This window comes from Alligator sinensis, unplaced genomic scaffold (assembly GCF_000455745.1).
Source record: "Alligator sinensis unplaced genomic scaffold, ASM45574v1 scaffold167_1, whole genome shotgun sequence".
Lineage (NCBI taxonomy): Eukaryota > Metazoa > Chordata > Crocodylia > Alligatoridae > Alligator > Alligator sinensis.
This window is the reverse complement of record NW_005843015.1, coordinates 409,033-432,157: the sequence shown is the minus strand read 5'-3', so window position 1 is coordinate 432,157 and position 23,125 is coordinate 409,033. Positions and strand designations below refer to the sequence as shown.

At 57.0% G+C, this 23,125-nt stretch overlaps 1 protein-coding gene across 4 annotated transcripts in view; it reads left to right on the top strand.

Moving 5' to 3' along the window:
- The window catches only part of RGS11 (regulator of G protein signaling 11), a 22,573-nt gene extending 5,120 nt beyond the window's left edge, over nt 1-17,453 (top strand). For 2 of the 4 annotated variants that reach the window (XM_006036758.3, XM_014526311.2), the window contains 14 exons: nt 321-427; nt 1,166-1,217; nt 1,864-1,922; nt 2,421-2,497; nt 6,481-6,562; nt 8,042-8,110; nt 10,872-10,901; nt 11,324-11,385; nt 12,503-12,616; nt 13,201-13,316; nt 13,957-14,044; nt 15,023-15,161; nt 15,789-15,871; nt 16,079-17,453. In XM_006036758.3, coding sequence (XP_006036820.1) covers nt 321-427; nt 1,166-1,217; nt 1,864-1,922; nt 2,421-2,497; nt 6,481-6,562; nt 8,042-8,110; nt 10,872-10,901; nt 11,324-11,385; nt 12,503-12,616; nt 13,201-13,316; nt 13,957-14,044; nt 15,023-15,161; nt 15,789-15,871; nt 16,079-16,220 — 1,220 coding nt within the window. In that variant the 3' untranslated portion in view covers nt 16,221-17,453. The remainder of the gene's footprint in view (nt 1-320; nt 428-1,165; nt 1,218-1,863; nt 1,923-2,420; nt 2,498-6,480; nt 6,563-8,041; nt 8,111-10,871; nt 10,902-11,323; nt 11,386-12,502; nt 12,617-13,200; nt 13,317-13,956; nt 14,045-15,022; nt 15,162-15,788; nt 15,872-16,078) is intronic. The other 2 variants (XM_006036759.3, XM_025193092.1) reach the window with 2 other exon arrangements.
- The last annotated feature ends 5,672 nt before the right edge of the window (nt 17,454-23,125 follow it).

Below are 23,125 nucleotides of genomic sequence, written 5' to 3'. Positions count from 1 at the left end.
TAGGTTCCTGCAGCAGGGCATTCTGTCAGCTGGCCAAGCTGGGAGGAGGATTGGAACAGCTTCCTGGGGCAGGGGCTTTGTCGGCACACGCAAAATAGTGCCAGGCATTTCAGTTCAGCGTGATAATGAGCAGTTGCAGTGATCTGAGCCTGTGAGTGGGTCTGCTGTTTCATGGGTCTGCTCTGCTGTTTCATGGGGTAGGGTTGGTGTAACTGGTGTTCTGTTGGGCATGGTGAAGGTTGAGGGGTCCACAGCAGGTGGTGGGTGGGCGCCTGCTGCTGCACTATACTCCAAGCAGCCTGACCATATCTCTCCTGCAGAATCCTTGCACCTCGGGAACCTGATTGTGAAGCATGGCTATATCTACCCTCTCAAGGATCCCCGCAACCTGGTGCTGCGAGCCGATGAGTCCCCCTACAGGTTCCAGGTAGGCCTGGTGAGGGAATCAGGGCTCCATTCCCCACCCCTCCTCATGCCCTTGAGTCAACTCCCCCATAGGTCCTGGGGGCTTGCTCCATGATGCCTCTCCTGAGCCTGAGTGCTTTCCTGGACATGCCCAAACCTGTGCCCCTAAGACAGGGAGGGCAGCAAGGTGTGGGGACCCTTATGACTGATTTTCATACCCAGGACAAGGCTGGGGCTGCTGGATCAGGCCTGCTGTTGTGGTGGGCGAGTGCTGTGATGCTTCCCAGGTCCCTTATACTGACTGCTAGGAAGTTTGTAGCTGCTTCACCCTGGCTTGGAGAGAGCAGTGAGTGAGACGTACTACCAGTGCCCTAGTGCTGGGTGCTCCCGCAGGGCCCCACCCTGCTGAGCAGGCCCAGAACTGTGGGACTGGTGCCCAGCAGGTGCTGCAGAGGCCTGAAGGACTCATGCACAAGCCCACAGTTCTGATACGTTTGAGTACCAGACGGGCCCTGTGATGCCATCTTCATGTCTGGTGTAGGCTGGGCTGGAGGCAGCAAAATGGATCTGCTTCAGGGCTTCCAGGCTGGGGCTGTCTAGCAGCTTCACTGTACCTGGTTGGGATCCCCCTTCTAACTGTGCCCACTTCCAATGAGGTCCTGCTGCATGAACTGCATTAGCAGGGCAGGACCAGTGCCCTCCTCACCCCCAGTTTCCATTCAGTGACAGCAGTGCCCCCTCTGTCTCTTTCTCCTTACAGACCCCGTACTTCTGGACCAGCACTAAGTGGCCAGCCACAGAGCTGGATTATGGTAGGTGTCATTCTGCAGCATTGGGACCTTGGCCTGTCAGTCCTGTCTGGAGCCCCCAGCAGCCCTGGCTCTCATCTGCTCTGTTTTGGCCCTGTCCCCCAACAGATTTACAGGAAAAGCCCTGAGGTGCCAGCTGCCAGTAGCTCCAACTTCACGTGGAGGCCTGAGCACTGCAGGATTCAGAGTGGTGGCTCTGAGCTCAGCTGTTTCCCCACCTGCCTGCTTTCAACACCATACTAGAAGAGCCCTTGGGCTGAACTATGCCTGTCTGCTGTTCTTCTGATTCTAAGGGCTGTTGTGTTTGGTCCCAGCTGCAGGGATCTGGGCAGAGCCCAGGGCTGGTAGCATATCTTCTGTGCCCAGCTCTGCTGGCCCAGCCAGCTTTGGACCTCCCTGCCACTCTTTACTCTCTGTGAATGGGTGTGGGTTCAAGCCCCATGGGAAGGCTGCCCCCTAACATGGGCACAGGAACATGCTGCTCCTGGCACTGCAATTATTTTGGGGGAAACTGAGACTAAAGTGCAATTAGGGCAGAGCCCAGCACCTGGCACCACCTGGCTCCATGAACAGTGACCCCCCCCGCCTCTTCCTCGCCCAAATGTCATCCAGAGCTGCCCATGCTGATGGCTCCTTTGTCTTACTGCAGCAATCTATCTAGCCAAGAAGAACATCCGCAAGCAGGGTGACCTGATCGACCATGAGAAGGTAAGATACAGGTGCTAACCACACTGCAGAGTTCCCTTGGCTCCTGGGGAGGTGGTTAGGATAGTAAAGGACCTACAAAGCAGGGGTTTGGGGGAGATGGGGGTTGGGATGAGAATACAAGAGAGCTGCAGATCAGGACTGAGGGGCATCAGCAAGGGCTGTGATCACAGTAGTGGCTACTTCAGCATTCCCAACAATGCAACCTGCTGACTCACCCTGGAACTGTCTCTGCCCATTATAGCCTGATGCCATCAGAAGGGCTGGAACAGGGAACCACTGGGCAGCCTTGACACTGCATGGGGCAGGGAGATGCTTGGGTGGAGTAAATGAGGTTTTTTCCCTCGCTGAGGTCCCCAGACTGCAGGCAGAAGCCATGACTGAGAGGTACTGACACTAGGGTGTGGGGTTGCCCTGCCTGGAATGTATCTGGCTCTGGGTAGCCAGGGGGAGAGAGGATGGGGCTGGGCGGGGACTGACTTTCCTATGCACTCGCTCCAGGACAACTACAACCTGCTGCACAAGAGGATCAACCACACCTGGGACTTTGTGGTGATGCAAGCCCGGGAGCAGCTCCGGTGAGTTCTTGCCCCAGTACCCAGCCAGGGCTCATGGGATGTAAGGGTGAGATCAGGGCCCCTCCTGTCTCCACACTTACAGCAGAAATATGCCTAGGGCTCTGGGGATTCTGCCCCATGTCGCCAAGGTGCATGTCAGGAAATATCCGAGGCTGCTGTAATGCCTGTGTGTCAGGTCACTTGATGTGCCTGCCACTTCAAGGGGTAAGGCAGCCTGCTGAGCCACCAGCAGCTGGGGGTCAGTGCTAATTGTGGAGTCAACTGACCCAGGGGGCTGGCAGGTAAGGCTAGGCCTGATTGGAAGAGGGCTGGGTTTAGACTGGGTATAAGCCCAGACCCTGAGAGTAGGGCTGGCAGTAACATCTTGGGAGCTGATGAAGGAACATCACAGCAGGAAGGCTGCTGCTCCTGAATGGAAGCAAGGAGAATAACATCCAGAGATTTGCATAGGAACTAAGGGGATGGAAGAGATTCCTGGGGAAACCAATATGGGGGTCCAGAGCCCTAAGAAGGGAGCTGAGTGCACAGGGGCCTATTGAGAAACCAAATGAGTCCAGCCTATTTGTCCACTTCTAAAAAACCCGTGGATCCAGCCCACCAAGTCACTCATTGGCCTCCCTTAGTCAGGGAGGCCACAGGAAAAAGGGACAACAGAGTTTGTGGGACAAAGAATGAAACAACAAGGATGGAAGTGCAGATCAGAGGTTCAAAACAGGCGTGCCAAGTGGGGACACAGAGCAGAGTACGCCAGACAGCACCCACTCGCCCTCAGACAAGCTCTAGGAACCAGGAGACACTGCCCAGTGATACTCTGTTTAGAGATGGGAGAAAATCAAGGTGAGGATAGTGGCCCTGCAGTCCCCAGGGCCAGATAAACCCAGAGAGAGAGGGTCTGGGTGCACAGGGACCTATTGAGAGGCGAGGTGAGCCCTGGGAGAGGGGCTGAGTGTTTGGGAGACCTAATGAAGGGTCTCGGTGAACCCACTGAGTGGGACAAAGCATGGGGGCCTATTAAGGGGTCCAGATGTGGCCAGAGAAGGAAGAGGCTATGTTAGGGAAGACCTATGCAGGACTCCAGGTGAGCCCAGAGAGAGGGAGTGATCTACGGAGGGACCTACAGAGACAAGGGGACTGACAGCTGGAGGACTGACCCTGGGAATCTCAACTGACCTGTGCAGGGCCAGGACCCAGGAGGGGCCAAAGGGTGAAATAGACTATAGCAGAGACTGCCAGAGTCAGGATAGCCTGGAGTTCTCAACTGGCCTGAAGCAGGGCCAAGGCCTAGGAGAGGCCAAAGGTTCTTGTGTGACCACAGCCGAGAGGAAGGGGTCAAGGGGCATGCAGCACAGGATGAGGATGGCTGGCTCTCAGCCATCTGATAAAGGAGGGATCAATGAAAGAGGTCTGAGAGAGACCTGGGGGCCAGAGATGGAGAACTCGGATGGGAGATGGAGTCAGGGACGGGGACGGGTGGCTAACAGCCCAGGAAGGGTGTAGGACATCTAGGGGAAAGCCTAGAGAGGGACTTGTAAGATCAGGTAGGCCTGAAGACTGGTTCTGGGTAAGACCTGAAACTGCACCCTACTTGGGCTGGTTTGTGTGGTGGGGCTGTCTGTGGTGGTGCAGCCTCCATGAAATACCACACATGGGTCACTGCAGGGAAAGGTGAGGATGGAGTGCTGGAAAGCCTCAGCTCCCACTGCCTTGTGGGTTACCCCATGGAAAGGGAGGGCTAGGGGTGCATACCTGGATAGAAAAGCACTTGGTCAGGGAACACCGGGACCACATGGGTCCAGAGGCCCAGCAAGGGGCCAGGGAACAGAGTGCAGGACTGGATGGATCCGAGGGCCTAGAGAGTGGCTAGGGAAGTGGAGAATTAAAAGGGTGCAGGACAAAGGACCAAAAGGGGCTGGCAGTCTGGAGTGGGGCTGGGAGGGAGACAGAGGGGCCTGGTAGCCAAAGGAATGGTTGTGCGAGACCGAGGGGTCTGAGGACCCAGAGAGGGGCTGGAGGAGAGACCAAGGGGTCTGGCATCCCAAGTGGAGCCTAGAGGGAGACCAAAGAGTCTGGCAGCCCAGGAAGGGGCTGTGCAGCGAGACAGAGGTCTGAGGGCCCAGAGTGGGGCTGAGAGAGGCTGAGAGGTTGGAAGGCTTCAGCAATTGGTAGAACATCTGTAAGGATGCCATCTGCGAGGCATTGGGCATGGTGTAGGCAAGGTACAGAGCCATTCAATTGGCCCAGAAGGCCAGGACCACAATCCGGGTGGTCACTGTAATAAGACCAGGGCAGCCTCCCACACTCTGTGTATCAACTAACATCAAGACGTGGCAAAGAGAGCTAGGCAGACTACCCATAAAACAGGGGATCTCAAAAAAAAAATGTGGGCACCCCATTCCTAAATCCATGCTGTAGCACATGCCAGGCCCCAGAGGTGGTTGTGACACCCCCTGGTAGCCACACTGCACCTGTCCCACTTTGACTTTACAGGTACCCTCCCCTTTCTGTTGCTTGCTATGCCTTGATGTAATTGGTTAATTTGTAAAAAGGGAGGCTGCCTGATATTCCCTGAACAAGTCTTTGTCTATCTGTCAGCCTGCAGGTCCCTCCTGGACCCTGGTGGTCTCAGTTTTGCCCCTTAAGCACTAGCTGAGCCTTTCTGGCCCATCCATGCCCCCTGGGCCCTAACTGCCTTAAGTTTGTGGCCACCAAATGCCCCTGTAGCTATGCCCATCCCTTCCCTCAGATGTTACCACTCAATCACTGTCCCTTTGTTGGGGCCTTGGCCTCTGCCCCTTTCCTCTTGCTGGGCCTCTTAGCCTAAGTCCATTGTACTGGACATGGCTGCTGGGCTCCAACCTCTGCCCTGCTCCCCAGCACTGAGCCTACTGTGATGCTGTCTCCACTTTGCTCCCAGGCCTTTTGGGACCTCCATCACCTCTTAGTCCTGTCCAAACCACCAGATTACCAAATTCTAACATAGGACTAAACCTTTAAGGCTATAATTCAAACTCCCCACTCAGAACACAAACACCAACTTGGATGTCTCTCAGGACTGCCTACCCAACCCTGGGTCCCATTCCCTTGCAAGTCAGCAGTAGTGTACTTGCAATAGTCCTAGGTTAGCCCAGGTATTAGCCACAAACTCATTCCTCTTCAGCCTCCAGGGCCAGACTGCCTGCTAGGCTCAGACCCCGGGCTTAAATACTCCCTAAGCCTGCACCCTTCTAGTCAGGTGGCTCAGCAGCCACATACCCAGGGGTATTCAGTCTGAGCCTAATGACCTGCCTGCCTTCTCTTGCTGCTGCTTATAGCTAGCCTCAGACTGTCTACAGGTGTACTCTTTGCCTTGATGGGCAGCTTACTGCCTGAGCAGCAGCATTCCCTACAACCGCCCTTCTTACAACTGGCCCCTATTTAGCTGCCTGGGTTCAAGCTACTCCAGTCTCTCTCTTACAGTAACAGGAACTCTACGCTCCTTGTTACAATGCCCACTGACTGCTTCCAATGAGGCGCCAGTTCAAGCAATCAGCTGAGAGGTCATATCCTTCTGGCAGGGCAGGGAGCAGAGCTGGAGGCTGCCTGAGTGAGTAGAAGGACTCTGTTTGCTGCTGCTCATGTCCTGGTCAGCCTCTGCTCTACCTATCTTCAGCCATCAATCTGCTGCTCCCCAGAGGTAGATGCTTTTCCTGATGGTGCCAGCATTTGGGGCTTGAGAGATGGCAACTCTAACAAGGGCTGTGAAGAGGCAAAGAAGGGGACAGCAGCTTACACCAGCTCACCTGAAGGGACCCCTTATTCCTCCTGAAGCTCCCCTTGTTTGGGGCCTTTGCTAAGTTGGGGTGGGAAAACCAGCTGCTCTGGTCTTGGCCTGGGCTGGGCTTGGCCCCTCCTCTCAGGAGGGCTCCAGCGCTGGCTGTCCCAAGAGCAGTAGGGGAGTGGCTGCTTGTAGCCCTTCTTGCCTGATGCTACCTTTCTATTGACAGGGCAGCCAAGCAGCGCCGGAAGGGCGATCGCATTGTCATAGATTGCCAGGAGCAGGCCTACTGGCTGGTCAACCGGCCCCCGGTAAGGCTTGCCTGAGGGAGGCTGTGAGGCCTCAGCCCCGTCAAGTGTGACCATGCTGGGGAGGAAAAAGGTCACCCTATAGAAGGGCCTGCAAGGGTGGGAGAGCTTCACTCAGGTGTGTGCAGGTGGGGCAGAGATCCATGCTGGAGCCCTCCTGAGTGGACCCAAGTCTGTGGTCAGTCTGCTGGTGCTGAGCTCCTGTGCATAGTGGCACCCCACCACTCCCTGGGGACAGACAGATGGATAAGGCAGGCATAGCAGGAGCTCTGGCTGGAGCCCCAGGCTCATGGGGAAGGGACTCAAAGGCATGTTCAACTCTTTGCACTCTTGTTGAGCAGCAAGGACCTGGCAGTTCCCCCGGCATCCCAGCCTCAGTGCAAGCACCTTCCCTAGCTTCTAACCAGGGATCCCCTGGTGGCATGCAGCACCCACCCCTGGCAGGCTCTGCCTCAGGATGCAGTTTTCTTGGACTGACACTGCCTGCTGGCAACCGCATCCTTGCTAGGCAGTCAGGCAGCTCTTCACCCCTCCTTTCCCCTCCCCCTGTGCCAGGTGGGGAGATGTGGAGGGATGGATGAGTTGGGTGAGGAGGCAAAGAGTAGGAAGGGGGCAGCTAGTCCCCTCTGCAGTTCTCTGGTGTCCAGAGAATGCCTCTAGCTTGGCACCATTCATCTGTGGGGCAGAGGGGTTGCAACTCTGCCCCCTTCCCTCTATCAGAGACCTGGGGCATAAGGGTGTGGCTGCAGGTGTACTCAGAGCAGGGGCTGGGGCAGTGTCTGCCATCTCCTACACTGTCTCTGCCCCCACCTGCCCATGCCAGCATGACAGTTGGCTCCCAATTACAGCTAATGGGCCTTTCTCTCCTAATCCCTTCCATCCCTGACCCAGCCAGCTCTACATAGGGTAGTAGGGACAGGGCCAGTGCAAAGGGCCATGGCTCACCCTGTGCTGTCTCCCAGGGAGTTGCCCCCAGAGCATGGGTATGGATCCATCTGTCCTGGGCCCAGGCAGGGTGTGTTCAGCACTCCAGGAAGACAGTCTGGCTTCAGCAGCTTGTCTCAGTCTGGTGGCTTCCTCTCCATCCTGCAGGAAGCAGCCCTGCCTGGCCACCCAGCCATGTGATCCGCACCATCCTGCTGCTGTGTACCCTGCTCCTGTTTTTTTGTGGGGGGAGCTGTGGCCACACAGCCATGCTGTCCTGCAGGCTCCCAGAGCGGCAGTGTGCGTGGGTGGGCATCCCCTGTGGGACAGCACCAGCCCAGTGCAGAGTGTGCCAGCTCAGGCCACAGTCAGAACCAGTGCCCCTACCCTGCCTGTCCCCACTATGTCCTCTGCCTCTGCAGGGAGGAGATAAGGGCCCTGGCTATAGCAGCCCTTGTGGGGTCTGGCTGGACCCAAGGAACATGCATTGGGTAAGGGGCTGGCTGCAGCCCATCCTCCATCCTGATCCAGGCTCGGTTCTTGTTCTTTCCTGTGCAGCCAGGAGCCCCAAATGTGATGGAGCATGGGCTGAAGCAGAGGAACTGCCACACCAGCCGAGTGCAGCTCGTAAGTGTCCTGCCTGGGGATGCCGTGGGTGGCACAGGAGTGCTTGGTCCCCACTCCTGCAGCACTCCCCCTGGCCTGTCTGTGCACAGAGCTTCCAACCCTTTCTAGTGAGGCCACTGCATAGGCCAAGAGATCTGCCCTCTCTGCATGCACATCCTAGCTCATCCTGGTCCTACTTGCTCTGGGCCCCTGTGGGTATCCCAGACATGCAGGCCAAGGCAGCGTGTGCCTGCTGAGCCCTCCCCCAGATCCTAGTCCCACCAGTCTCTGCACTCAAGTGTCCTTGCTCTGTGGCCCATGGTGCAGTGCTAGGTGGGCTGCCCCAAGCCCAGCAGGACATGCTCTTGGTCCCAGGGTGTGATGCTGTCTGATAGCTCTGGTTCCATTACTGCTGCTGTCCCTGGGGTCAAGAGAGTCACCACTAACTCTGCAGATTAGTCCCCTGGTGTGTTAGCATCCATGTTTCCTATTGCTCCCCCTGCCTGGTGTCTCGAATCTGTCTGGTTCCCTGTGTACCATTTCTGTCTGCTCATCCTCAGCTCTGAATAATGTGCCATTTGCCCCCAAGCATCTACACTTCCTTCTGGGAGCTCTGCAAGTTTGCTAGGCAGAGCAGTCTCTGGGAAGGAGCCTTCCCCACAGCACTCGGTGCCTGACCAGACTGCCTTGCTGCGATGCCAGCTCTGATAGTGGCTAATGGTTGGGCAAGGGCAGAGGCCAGTTCAGCCTCTATAGCACCAGGTGGTAATGCTGGCCCTGGCACTCTTCAGCTGCTAGTCTGTCCTGCTGTACCCCCTCCATTGCTAAAAATGTACATGATCTGGGCATGCCTTCCCCGAGGGCATTGCAGAGATCTGCTGCAGCAAGAGGAGAGCATATTGGTCCACATGGCTTTGGTGTGTGCAACGACCTCAGCAGGGCTGTGCGTCTTCTTTCCATATTTAGAGTGGACCACATGCAGCCATGGCCTCAGGCTAGTGATGCCAGCCTGCACTGAGGTGCTAGCAGCCATTCCCTGGGTTGGTGGTTACCAGGCTGTCAGCCAAGAGCTCTCTGGATTGGCTTGGTGGGCTTGTGCAGCCAGTGTGACAGCCGAACAGACAGGCAGAGTAGTGAACCCTGGGCTGAAGCAAGGGCAGCCTCCAGCCAGGAAAAGCCGCTTAGGCAGGGGTTGAATGCACATGGCTGGCCTCCTGGCCACTGGCCCTGCTTTTTCTGCAGCCCCTAGGAAACTCCTCTCTTTCTGTGCTGGCATCGCTAACACAGTCTGTTGGCTGCTCTTATCTCCCCTGTCTGTTGTGCTGGCTCCTTACTAACTGCTGGGTTCTGTTTTTCTTCTGTTCTCCTGTGTGCCATCTTCTGCCCAAGTAAGTGTCACTAACCTTTGGTTCCCCATGACGGGCTTGGGGGGCAGCAGGGTGGGGCATAGACATGCAGACTGGCAGCAATGCCCAGCAGTTAGCAGGGAACCAGGAGTCCTGGGCCCCTGCTAGCTGGTGTGTGAGATGGCTGGGCATGTCCTCAGGGCTTTGCCTGGTAAGTGGCTTTTTGTTGGTGATGGCTGGCTGTGGGGGTGAAGGAGTCTGCCAGGGGCTCTTTGTCATGCACAGAGTGGCAATGCTGAAACAGGACCTGGGGCTGCCCTTGATCCCCAGGGCTGGACAGCTTCAGGGGCACCAACCCTTGGGGCAGCACCCTCCTGCCAGTGCCCTACTTCATCCCACAGCTTCCAGGCTGTCCTTTGCAGACAGCCCTCATGCTGGTGCGAGTCCTGGTGGTGAAGCCCCTGCTTTCCCTTCTTCCTCCCATGTGTTCAGGAGTTTCACTGCTTTCTGCAGGACCAGGGGAGGAAGCTATAAGCTGTTGTGGGATCCTCCTGCTGCAGTCCTCTGGGTGGCCTGGCTGAGTAGCCTGAAGCTAGAGGCTGGGAACTCAGGGTGTTTGGCCCAGGGGTTCCATAAGCAGGTCACAAGGCAGCAGGACGCTCCAGCACAGTGGAGTGTGGAGAGGCTTCCCTCAGGACTGCGGCCGTTTCCAGCCACCCTGGTCCTGCTTATAGAGAATCTCCCAGGACAAGGCCTGTGCAGCCCAAATCCCCAGAGTGCAGCTTAGCTGCAAGCAGAGTAGAGTATGGGGCCAGCCAGCCAGCTGCCCTTCTGGCCCACAGCTCCGCTCCAGGCTGCCTGTAGTACCAGGCATGACTCCAGGTACCTCAAATGGAGTTTGGACCAAAGGACTGCAATTAGGGTAGGTGAGGGTGGAGACTGGGTGCGCAGAGGCGCAGGGGAGTGGGTGTGTTTATTGTAATGAGAAGTGCGGGTTTTTAATGTGATTTTTAAGATGTGTGATGGAAAGTTTATGATAGAGGATGTGTATATATGAACTCTCTCTCTCTCTCTCTCTCTCTCTCTCTCTCTCTCTCTCTCTCTCTCTCTCTCTATATATATATATATATATATATGTGTGTGTGTGTGTGTGTATGTGTATGTGTATGTGTGTGTGAGTGTGTGTGTATATTTTTTTTTTTTTAAATAAAAAAAAAAAGTACTGTGGGGGAGAGGCAGCTGGGACCTGCATGTATTGAGCTCTGCACAGTTCCTTGCGGGTTAGCACATGGGACCAGGCAACTGAGCCCTGAAATGCTGGGGCCGACAGCTGCCTGGTCTGGCTGGGTGCTGGGCCAGGGCTGTTGGGGCCCGGACATGCTTATGCAGGGGCTGCTGTTGCTGGGCTCTCTCACCCCTATGCTTGTCTCTTCCAGACCAAGAACATGGATTATTACAAGCGGGAGGTGAGTATGCAGGACAGGGTCTGGCCATGGAGGCAGGTACAGCTCCCCCAGGCCTCCGTTCAGGGCTGTGCTGGGGCCTCCTCCCTAGGAGCACACTCAGTGCTGGGCAACTGGCAGAGTGGGGAGCACTGGTCACAGTGCCCTGGAAGCATACTGCCCACCTGCAGAGGCATAGCAGCACCTCAGGGCGAGGGGCCTAGGTGGGAATGTGGGCTGGACAGGAAAGGCAGAGCAATGAAAAGGTCTTGGCCATGGGCACACACAGGGTTAGCTCCAGCTCTTACTGTTACCATGATTGGACAGTGGCATAACAGCTGGCAGCACCCATCACAGCCCCTCCCCAACCAGTGTCAGTGCCCTGGGCCCCAGCGGGTGGGTGCCACAATCTTCCCTCTTACCCTGTTGTCCTGTGCCGGTCTCAGATCGAGTACTGCCGAAAGGCCATGGGAAGAACCAGGGTCAAGTCTTCCATTTGCCTGGAAGGGTAAGTTGTCACCTGGGGGCCTTGGGGATCTGAACAGTCACTTGCCTGCATTTCCAGCCCTTGTTTCACTGGACTGGCCCTGCCAGGCATCAGCGGTTTCTCCCTGCTTTTCAGCAGCAGCTCCTGGCCCTGGGGTGGGGCAAGGGGCTTTGTACTGGGGGTGGGGGCTACACACTCTGAGCTGATGGAGCATGATCCTCACCATCTCAGCACGGTCCCTGCAGGCATCTGCTCTGCCCTCTGCCCCACTGTCATGGTGATTGTGACCTGGTCCCCACATTGTCCTGTACTCCAGTAGCACTGCTCCAGGCTTATTCATGTGGCTGCACTGTCTGAGCCCGTTGCAAAGTACTGAAGCAGGATGTGAGGCTCTGTGCTGGAGAGCAGCAGGCTCCACAGGGAGGGGCTTTGAGAGAATCCTGCCAGCAGGAGATTGAGCACAAAGCACCCTCCCTCACAGCACTGTGAGGTCTTGGCCAGCTGGCACCACAGCTCTGGAAAACCTGGCTTAGATCCCTGCTCTGTCCCCCAGGGATCGCTGAGAACTTGCTCCTTCCCACAACAGGATCCTCAGCTGGTGCCAGTGCTTTTCAAAAAGATCCTTAGGGTTCAGGGGTGGGAGTGTTGGGAGAGAGCATATGCACCATGGAGACCAAGCTGGTGAGGGGGTGGGCCATAGCATTAGTCCTTGCTAGTGAAGCCTGTTAAGGCACAAGGCAGAGGCATGCTGAGCCCTGAGGGTAGACCTTGGGTCAGTGAAGTAAGGTTACTAGACCATGTGGGGGCAATATGCTGTGCCCTTAGGGGTGGGGTGTTAAGGGGCTTGTGGCTCAGGAGTAGGGCTCATGCTGTGTCCCAGGGCTGGTGGTGATGCAAATGAGATGGGAAGAGGGCATCGCAGTTCCTCTTCTATGGCAACGCTGGTCCCAGTGCAGACCTTTCCTCTGGCATGGGCCCAAGATGCCAGCACGTTGTGCAGCCAAAGCAGTAAGGACCTGGTCTGTTCCACAGACTCGCTGGTCACGTTCTCTGCACCTCTGCCAGTGCTGGTCCTTGGCCTGTGCTGGGAGCCATAGAGCCCAGCTCCCAGCCACTCATCTCTCCCCTGCCTTGGCAGGTACGTCAAGTTTAACGAGCAGTATGTGCCCCATGATCCCATCATGTCTGGCTGCCTGCCCAGCAACCCCTGGATTACAGATGACACTACCTACTGGACAATGAATGCCCCCACGTAAGCACCCTGTGGGCTGAGCACCTGGCATGTCCCTTCATCCAGTCCCTGGCCCTGCCATAGCCACTGGTGGTAGCAGTCCACCACAGTCTGCTTGCAGAGGTCGACATTCTCCCACCTGTCTGGCTCTGATGTGAAAAGCTCCAGCCCCAGGTTGGCTGCCTGTCCCATGTTCCTACCTGCCGTAGGTAGCAGCCAATCATGGTTGCTGCAGGAGACAGGCAGACTCTGCCCCAGGAGCCAGAGGAACATGGTGGGTCCCTTCAGTGCAGGGCAGACAGGAGCTCAGGGGCGTGGGTTACTCTTGTGGCCCCTGTCCTGCTAGCAGAAGTGGGATGTCAGCACTGCTTTCCCAGCCCCCAGAAAGTAACGTCCCTGAGGTGGTAGCTAGGAGTGTGGCTGTCCCAGTAGGGCTCTGCTAAGCACCAGCCTAAGGGGCTGAGCTGCCTCTGGGCTTTTGCCCCTGCTTGCCTCCATGTGTGAACTGATCTCCAGGGCCCTGCAGGCCCCTGGCTCCCTGGGCTGATGGGAACTGCTCGGGGTGCCACAGCTGGTGACTGCAACTCTCAATGCCCCCACTGCAGAGTGATGACTCCAACCAAGTTGCGTGTGGAGCGCTGGGGCTTCAGCTTCAGCGAGCTGCTAAGTGATGCACTGGGCAGGGCACAGTTCATGGAGTTCCTCAAGAAGGAGTTCAGCGGTGAGTAAGCAGCATGTCACACCCCACCCCCAGCACTGCCACGGTGTCCCAGGTTGGAAGGCACTGGTCCCTCCCCCCGCTTCCCCCCCGCCCCCGCCTGTGCCAGCTCCTGCAGCCTGTGCTGCTTGGGGAGGTCCTGCCTGGCTGCTAGGCAGGGGCACAGCCCGGCACAGCAGATCTGTTGGCTTATAGGGGTGGCAAATATTCCCCTGCCATGGGATACCCTGTGCAGGAAGTGCTTGGGTGAAGCACTGGCCTGCACAAGGCACAGGATAGGTAGGGCCCTGTCCCAGGAGGCATCACCAACATCATGTGGGCAGGACCATGCTCTCCTGCTGGCCTGACAAGGGAGTAGGTCTGGCCCAACACAGCCAAGTGATGTGCCAGGTGGGGCCCTCCTGCTCTGCCCCATGTTTTCCACCTGCCTGGAGAAAGGCCCCTTCCATGCAGCTCGAAGCACTTGTTCACGGTTCCTTGGGAGGAACTCTTCCTGGGTTGTGTTCTCACTCACCCATGGTTTGTGGGCACCTGTGCCCTGGCCAGTGCACTGTGGACCAACCAGGCCTGTGAACCTGGTTGCTGACCAGGCAGGAGCATGCTCTGCCTTGCCCAACATCATCTCTCTGTCTCTTCCCACCAGCTGAGAACCTGAGCTTTTGGGAGGCATGTGAGGAGCTGCGGTATGGGGAGCAGTCCCGCATTGCTGAGATCATGGACTCCATCTACCAGTGAGCCTCCCATCCCTCCCTGGCCTAGCTTCCATGTGTATTCTGTTAGGGACAGGTGGGGTGCTCTTCCCACACAGTCAGCATCTCCCAGCACAGCACAGTAGCAACAAACCCACTCCACAGGCACATCCCCATGACCGTGGTAACTGGGCCACCCCATGTGGCTGCCTGGCCCATGTTCCTGCATTCTGGAGAAACACAGGCAATTGCGGGTTACTGCAGGTGGCAGGCAGACTCTGCCCCAGGAACTAGAGAAACTAGGGGGTCCTTGGCACAGGACAAACAGGGACCTCAGGGGCTCAGAGGACTCTCTGGCACCTGTCCTGCTAGCAGAGGGTGGGCAGCTCACTGGTAGCTGACAAGAGGAAATCCCTTGGGGATCAGGTCCTTCCTGGGAAGACCTGTTGCAGCAGGAGTGGAGGGCACAGCCCTATCTCCCATTTGCTTCTGCCATGAATCTCAGGGGGTCCCAGCAGATTCAGGGGCCACATTCCCCCCTGAGGCAACATTGTTTCCTAGTGACCCCTGTCTAGTGGGGCCTGTGAAGGCACAGCCCCTCCTTATGGCAAAGGCATGGCCCTGAACACAGCAAGGGGAGGCTGGCTCCTCAAGGCTGGACCAGAAGGTTTTGGTGGGGATCCTAAATGTGCAAGGGCATCCTGGTTGTGGCGGCCTACAGCAGCACTTTGGTTTATGTTTTGCATAGGCTGAAGCACCCTCCTTCTCACTACCAGTCCCATTGGTCTCTGGGCAGTCATGTAGGTGGGGGGAAGGAAATACTGGCACCTCCCCTTGGGGCCAGCACCCTGGGGCTCACAACAGAAGCCTCTCACTATCTCACCTGCTATATTCTTGCTGGGAGAAGTCATGCCAGGAGTGGGGTCACTGGAGCCAAGGCAAGGGCAATGCCCTCCTAGGGGGCCAGGCTGTTCCAGCCTGTCAGTCCTTCTCTGTCTATGCTGTGGCCCTGCTCTGCAGGCACTTCTTGGCCCCTGGTGCCACCCGGTGGGTGAACATTGACAGCAAGACCATGGAGAGGACCCTGGAAGGCCTCAAGACCCCTCATCGCTATGTGATGGATGATGCCCAGATGCACATCTACATGCTAATGAAAAAGGTGAGGCAGGATGCACTGGGGCATGACCCCTTCCTCACAGCTGCCTGGCCTAAACATGGGTATACGCGCTAGTGCTGAGGTGCAGCAACCTGCATTACTCCTCGTGCCTGGCTGGATGAGCCCATGTCAATGCTGATTAGTGCCAACAGACAGAAGAGTTACACCCTGTGTAGAGTGGGGTGAGCAGCTCTCCCCTCCAGCCTGTGAAACACTGACCTCTCCCTCCTGAGCAGTTCTTACTGCTAGCTGGTTGCCACAGAGAGAGGCTGCACCTGTGTGGTGGGTCAGTCACCATAGACATGGGGATGTGCTTGTGGGTTGGGCTGGTTGCTTGTGAGGGGCAGCTCTGTGGTGCTCCCAGGCCCTTCAGCAGGTGGCTCAGTCAGGCAGACTGGACTTGCCTAGCAGAGGGGGTCTGTGGCTAGGGGGAAGGGCAGGCTGCACATGCTGGGCCCGGCCTCCAGTGGCAGGAACCCAGGTGTGATGCATCACCACAGATCACCATCTATGACACATGAGAAGGATCAGCTTGGGACAGGGTAGCTTCTCTACAGCCTCCTGCTTTTGGCCTGTGCTCAGGCCTGTGTGTGCAGGCTACACCATCCCCTCATGGTTGTTTGCCCCCAGGACTCCTACCCACGCTTCCTCAAGTCTGACCTCTACAAGAGCCTGCTGGCTGAGGCCATCATTCCTCCTGAGACCAAGAAGCGGTGAGCAGAAGCCCCTGTCCTATGTGTGTTGGGTGCATCCTACAATGGCTTGTTTCTGGTTGCAAGTGGCTGTGGGGAGCACTGGGGAAGCAGGGCTAAAGCACATCAGCACCCTGCACAGTGCCCTCAGCCCTGCTCTGTGCTCCCCTGACCCCACCCACACTGCATGCAGTGTGGGCACTGACTGTTCTCTTGATCTCCTGCCAGGGTGTTTCCATTCATGCGGAAGCAGCGACACTCAAGCCCTAGCCCAGCCCTGCTGCTGCTGCCTGGGGGTGAGCCAGAAGCCAAGGCAGAGGACAAGAGCAGGACCCCTGTGGCTGCTCCTGTTCCTGAAGAGGAGAGCTAGGGCCCCTTGCCTCGTGGTCCTCACTTGGTCCCTCCACCACCTACCCCACTCATTCCCAGGCTGAGCACTGGCCTGTGGCTGAGAGAAAGAATGAGGTGCCTTGCACGAGCCAGGCTGCACAATGCCCATCCTGTTTTTTTTCTGATGCAGCACCTAGAGCTTGGAAGCTGTGGGGCAGGTGGCTGCTCTTGTATGTCACCCAGCCCCTCCCTCCCTCCCTCTAGGATGAGCAGCATAGGTTTGGAGTGGTCTTGCACACTCCAGGCTCCTGGCCCATGATGGGGAATGTGGTAATTTCCTGCCTCTGCTCTGCCTGTGGCATGACCTGGTACTCTGTGCGCAGGGGGTTACTGCTGATCATCAGTAGGTGCCAGGGTGTTCAGAGTGGTGAGCCTTGCTGAAGCCAGTGTTGTTACTGGTGCCCTTGTGCTGGAGGAGCGGTGACTTACCAGGGGGCAGGGCAGGGCAGGGCAGCTCTCTGGATCCTGAGTGTTTGCATAAATTTAGCCTAGGACAGACACTGCCTGCTACATTCCCACCATGTCCTGGCACCCCTGTGCCTGGGCAGCAGGTAAGACAGCTCTCAGATCCCAGTACAAACCATCTCAGCCTCAACCCCCCAGTCATCCTGCCTGTGCTCCTGCCCCAGCATCATTTTTCCCCCCCTCCCCCATCCCAGGCAGTAGCCTGGCCTCTACTGTAGGACTTGCTCTTCCATGACACTAAAGGAAAGAAGCCATATGCCCTGAGGTCTTTGTGCATGGTTCCGCTTAGCCCATGCTCTGTGTCCCAGGCTACACCCTTCTCTCTCTGCCTTGGTTCTGGCCTGGGCATGTATCCTCTTAATCCTCCAGCTGCCCCTAGGCCACTGCCTTAGGTAGCTCATGGTGCATAGCTGCAGATTTGGGAACTAGCCTTCACAGCCCATTTTGCTTCTCAGAGGCTGGGTGAGTCCCCTGCAGGGAGTCAAGCTCAGGTTTCCATTGGAGGAAGGGGCAGGTTCCCCCCTCAGATTAACCATCCCCTGGGCCATGCTGGTCTACTCCAAGAGCAGCCCTTGCTAGCTACTGCCCAGCCCCTGCTCCCCTTGCAGAGGTCCAGTCTGGGCACTTGTAGGCATGATCAGTCCTGCAGACAAGTTGGGCGGGGGGGCTGGTACTGCATAGGGAGCCCCCTCTTCCCTCCACCCTGCTCACTGTTACACTAAGCATATGGAATCAATAAAGGACCTTGTGGGAAACTGTGTGGGCTCTTCTGGTGGCAAAGGCTGGTCTGAGGGTAGTGACAGGTGCAAGAGAAAAGGGGACATGGCTCATTTGCAGGCGCTTTGCTTCACAAAAGTGGTGTTATGGTTTCCCAAGTAACTGCTGTTCCTCCCTCCTGCATGTCCTCCTCAGCCCATTTTGATCTGAGATCACCTGCCATTGCTTTTCTTGGGGCAGAACACTTTGCTCTGTTCTTACAGGCCAGGTCCATAGGCTGCAGCTTCTGCAGTTGTTGGGGCCTCCTCAGCAGGGGAGATGGCTCTGCGCTCTTGTGGCATGGGTGGAGTTCTGTAGTGAGCTGCAAGCTCTTGGGATGCACAGTAGGGCTGTGTGAAATTTCACTGGCCGTTTCATTTCAACACTTTCAACTCATTTCAAGGTTGAAACAGCAAAATTGAAACGAAACAAAGGGTTGTGAAACAGCCTCAGAACAAAATGAGGCTAGTCAAAACATTTCAAAAGTCAAAATGTTTCGACCATAGCACTGGGGAAATGAACTCGGCCCCCGATTGGGCTGACTTCCCATCCCCTGTGCTAGATCGCCCCGGGGTCGGGGAGTCAGCCCGGTTGGGCTAACTCCCTGTCCCCAGGGCAATCTAGCACCGGGGGATGGGGAGGCAGACCAGCTGGCTGACTCCCCATCCCCAGCAAAACATTGAAACAGCCTTTCTGTTTTGAGGGAATGGAACAGCTGTTTTGAATCAAAATGAAATTTGAAACAGAACACTGTTCTGTCGAACCATCAAAACTCAAGGCGAAATGGAACGGTGCCGTTTCGCACACCCCTAATGCACAGCACCATGTACTGAAATCAAACAGGGTTCAGGGACAGCTGGATTTAAAATGGTAAGTGCTTCAGACCGCAATCAGTTCAGGTATAGCACCTTAGTCTGGGGAGCAGGGCCAAGCTTCTCATGCCTGTTAACAAACTGACAGCTGCAAGGGAGAGCTGCCCCTCTTTGAGGTTTGGGACATTCTCTAGTGTTGGCTTAGGGCAGGGGTAGAGCAGTGACCAGCCAGCTTCCAGACTCTTCCCACCCTGTATCTCATGCTGGCTGCCCAGGAGCAAGAGCTGCTGGCCAAACCCCATGGCCCTGAGCTGATCGTGGGCAGTATCTTGCCATGCAGGTCCTGCAGCACAGCCAGACAGCATCACTGGGTTGGAAGGCTTTAGAGTAGGAAAGGGCAGGATGACTTCCATTGCACCTGAGCACCTCCCCCTCAGCCATGCCCGGAGCCAGTGGCCAGCCCCAGCACCTCATCCCACCAGGGCCCTGGAGCTGGAAGGAGGCACTTAGAAACAAAGTTCCTCAGTCCTACCCCTGCACCTGTACCATCCTGTTGCCTGGCTGCAATCCCAATGGTAACCTCATGCTGGAGGAAGCAACCCCAGGCAGCTGAGGGACTTGCTTTGCCTGGCAGTTAAGGGGAAGAGGGACCAGGCTGTGCCAGGGCAGTGTTCAGGCCCTGCTGGTGCACCTATGAGTGAGGTTCTCTCCTCAGCCTGACCAGCTGGACTAAAATACCACAGCTGCACTGTCCAAACCTGCTTCTGCCTGGGCCTCCCAGGCCAGGAGCTGACCCAGAAACTGCAACCTGTGTATTGCTGCCTGCAAGAGCAGCTGGCAACAAGCCACTGTGAGCACCGCAGCAATGCAGGGCAGCAGCCTGCCCACTCCTGGGAGTAGCAGGGCACCCTGTAATCTCTGATCAAGTTAATGGCTGGGGAAGGTGCCAGCAAAGCACTTTAGCATCTGAATCTGCTCCAGTACAGGTTTGGGGTATTACTAGAACATCTGTGATGACACAGGAGGCTGTGTGGAGGTGTGGCCTGCTGGCCAAGGGAGGGGAGAGTGGGAGCAGGGGTTGGGGAAGGTATGCGGGATGGGCACAGAGCACTCGCACAAACCTGAGCAGACCTGAAGGCTCCAAAAAGTTCCTAAGGGTGAAGTCAGCACGAATCTCCCCATAGCTGCATCACCCTACTCCTCAAGAGGCACAGGACAATTTGTGCTCCCTGGACAAACCAGCTAGGCCTTATTTCTTCTCCCTCAGAGCACAGCCTAGCCCTTCACCTTCCACTGTGGGCCCTGCAGGGGGCAGGGTGCCTAGGCCTAGCAGGAGCAGCATTCAGCAGACAAATCACTGGGAAGCACATACCCACATGCCTCTGCTCTAATGTATATGGTCATGGGGCATGAATGCCTTTGGTGCTGGCCTCCTGGGTCTTTCCTGGGGACTTAGCTGAATTTATCCTAAGCCAGCAACGCCACAAGCATGGCCTACTTTGGCTGGGCTTGGCAGGTTGGGGTGGGGCAGACCCTGCCTCTGGCATGGCAGGGGCAGGGGCAGCCCCAGCTCTTTCCCCAGAGCCTCCCACTGCTGGCCCTGCCACGCTTCTGCACTGCTCACTCCATGCCTGAGGGGCTCGGCCCAAGCTTGCCCCAGCACTGACACAAGGAGGCCATTTGCTACCTCCATCCTGCCTCAGCCTTGCAGAATGCTTTCCCCCATGGGAGGCAAAGCAGTACCCACTCCCCTGCCCACCGGGGCAGTTCAGAGTGGGTGTGTCTACATGTGTGCATAACTGCAGTAACGGCTATTATTGCGCAGTCCCAGGGGCGCATGGCTTGTTTCCAACCCTGCTGCACAATAGTGTCGACATCATGGTTTGTGCCCACCGCCACTACATCGCTGTAGTGATCAGCCATGTCACCGTAGCTCATCACTATGGTAATATGACATCCCGTGTAGATGTGCCCACTGTGGCCTGCAGTGTTCACACAGCCGGAACATCATCACCTACACTGCCATGATGCTCAGGAAGAGCTGCGCTGTTCCTGCTCCGGTACCCCATGACCAGGCTGAGCCCACTTCAAACGCAGCAGCTGAGCTAGACAGAGCCTCTTGGGAATGTGCTCAGGCAGTGCTGCCACTGGGAGCTTGTGTGCACAGCCTGTGAGGTACCAGCACACACCTAGCACCCATAGACTGGGTGCCCCAGCAGCTCAGAACCAGGCACTGCTCCCAAATAGCCCTCTGCAGCCAAGGGCATGAGCATCTGCCTTGCTCCCTGCCCCACCCCCTCCCCAAAGCCTTCATCAGCCATGGGCTAGTACCCTTGTCTAGCATGCCTTGCTTCTGGGCCAAGGTTACAAGCCACCTGCCTTCCCTCATGCACTGCCTGGGGTGAAGAAGCTGGCAGTTGCGATGGCTCCACAAGGCACTGGAAAAGCACCCCCAAGAGAGAGCTGCACAACTGGGAGGGGGTAGTGTCCCTCAGCACTAGGTCTGGGGCTGACAGGGCAGCAACCAGAGGAGAGGGAGCATGGTCAGTGTCCCCTGTGCCCATCCAGCCTCAGGCCTTAGGACAGCATGGGGCTTTGGGGACGGCCCCTCGATGGTGCATAAGTAGGGTGCTTGGAGGCTTCCCCTGGGGTTGCTGGGCAGCGTGCCCCTCCATAGGCTGCTCAGCTAGAACTCTCACGCTCCTCAGCAGGCTTTGCAGAGCCCCCTGTTCAACAAGGGGAGCAGCCAGGGGAGCTGCTGCATCATGTGATTGCAGCACCGATTATACTGTCCCCAAGGAGCCTCTGTGTCTGCAACCTGCCTGCTATGTGCTGGTGCAAAGCAGTGCAGAGGCCTTCCTCCTTTCCCAGACTCTGACATGCCATAGGACTACATCAGAGGTCCCAGCCTGCACTTGATTCCCACTGCGTTCATGGGTACAGGAGCCCTGCAGCCAAGTGCTGGGGATTCCTTGTGCTGCCTGCCCAAAGGCCGCCATAGAACAGTGCTGCCTCCTGCCACACAGACCTGGATGGCTGAACTTTCTGTCAGTGCCCCTGGGCTGGCAGCCAGCTCAGCAGGGCTGGGACTGGCACGCAGAGGGCATCCCAGGAAAGCAGCTTTGTGCTGTAATGCCAGTGTAGGGCACACTGGCTCTGCACTTGTCCCTTTAATCGGACCAGATGCTGAGGCTTTCCTTGCTCATTCCCCAGCCCCAGCCAGGGTCCAGCGGCTGCGGGATTAGCGTGCACATTATATAAAATGCCAGCAGGGGTTCATTTTGGGCTGATCCCTATTAGCACTAGGCATTAACTCTCCACAGTGCTAAAGTGCAGCTGGAAGCAGGATTACATGACCCAGTTCCAGGCTGTGGGGTGGGGAGAACTAGAGGCCTCCAGGGACCACTTTGTCTGCCCAAAACTGTGGACAGCACTGCCTTTCCTTTGGCTACACATAGCCTGAGCAAATGGAGCAGCCCAGGAAGCTGAGATGTGGACATACTAGGATGGCACCTCCACCCCCTCTGCAAAGGGACCAGCCCCTGACTGTGGGTGGTGATGAGGAAGAAAGAGGAAGGCAATTCAGAGAGGGTAGCTCCTCCAACTTTGACCCTCATCCATGCTGGCATCTGGCTGATTGGGGCTGATGACTGGTGGCAGGGCCTGGGATCCAAAAGGAGGGTCTTTGGCTCTTGGAATGCAGGTGGTCAGGCTCAGTGATGTAGACAGGGGCTCACTATGTCTCTGGGTTCTCAGCCAGTCTGGGAGTTCAGCCATCCAGGGCTGTATGCCAGAAGGCAGCACAACACCATGGCTGCTTTTGGGCAAGCAGCACTAAGAGTTCCCAGCACTTGGCTGCAAGGCTCCCATACCCACACACAGCGGGAACCAAGGACAGACTGGGACCTCTGCTGCAGTCCCAGGACATAGCACAGTCTGGGAAAGGAGTAAGTCCCAGGTCAGGGCCTCTCGACTGCTCCAGTGATGCTTCTACCTATTAACCTTAAGCAACAAGATTCCTTCCCAGAGTAGGATGGCCCCCCAGTCTGGTCCTCAATGCACATGACACTGCCTTTACAGAGAAGGCACATGCTCCCAGGGGGCAGGAGAGGAAGCTGGGGTAGGACAATCTTGTTGCAGAGTGAGCACCGCAGACCTGGTGGCTGTGGTGACTGCCAATGCTGCCAGGACCAGTTCACTAATTGAACTCTGAGGGGCCTGATTCTTTTTTTCCTTTGAATCCCCCCGCCCCCTCCCCCAATGCCACTCCCACCTAGGCTACCAGCCAGCTGGTCACCACCTGAGCTCCAAAAATGATCTGGTCCCATGGAGTTCAGGTGGTGTTCAGCAACCGCCCCAGGAATGACAGATTCTAGAAAAAAAAATAAGGCTCTGGCCCCCAGGACTTGGACACACACCTTGGTGAGGCCAGGCAGCTACAACAGGGCAGAGCTCAGCAGCTGCAGTGCAGCAGCCAGAGGACAGTTCCCACCAACTCTGTCCTGTGCTGGGCTGTTCAGGGTCCAGCTGCTGGCTACCACCACCTGGGTGGCCCACAGTGGCTGTGGTTGCCAGGAGCCTGAAGCCCCTGAACCCCTACTAACAGCCGGGCAACCCCAGACATGGAGCTTGGCACTGCCTGCCTGGCCTTCAGCTGCACAGAGCAGCTAGGAAGACTAAGCTGCTCACAGCCACCTCCCAAGCCTGGTGGGGTTGGGAAGTCCTGGCTGGCGGGGGTGGGAGAGGAAGGGGAGCGACTTCAAGGCACCTGCCAACCGTGGCCCCTGCCAGGCAAACTAAGTGGGGGAAGAGTGGCAGGGGGGACCCGCCCCGCACCGCAGAGCGGCGGGGG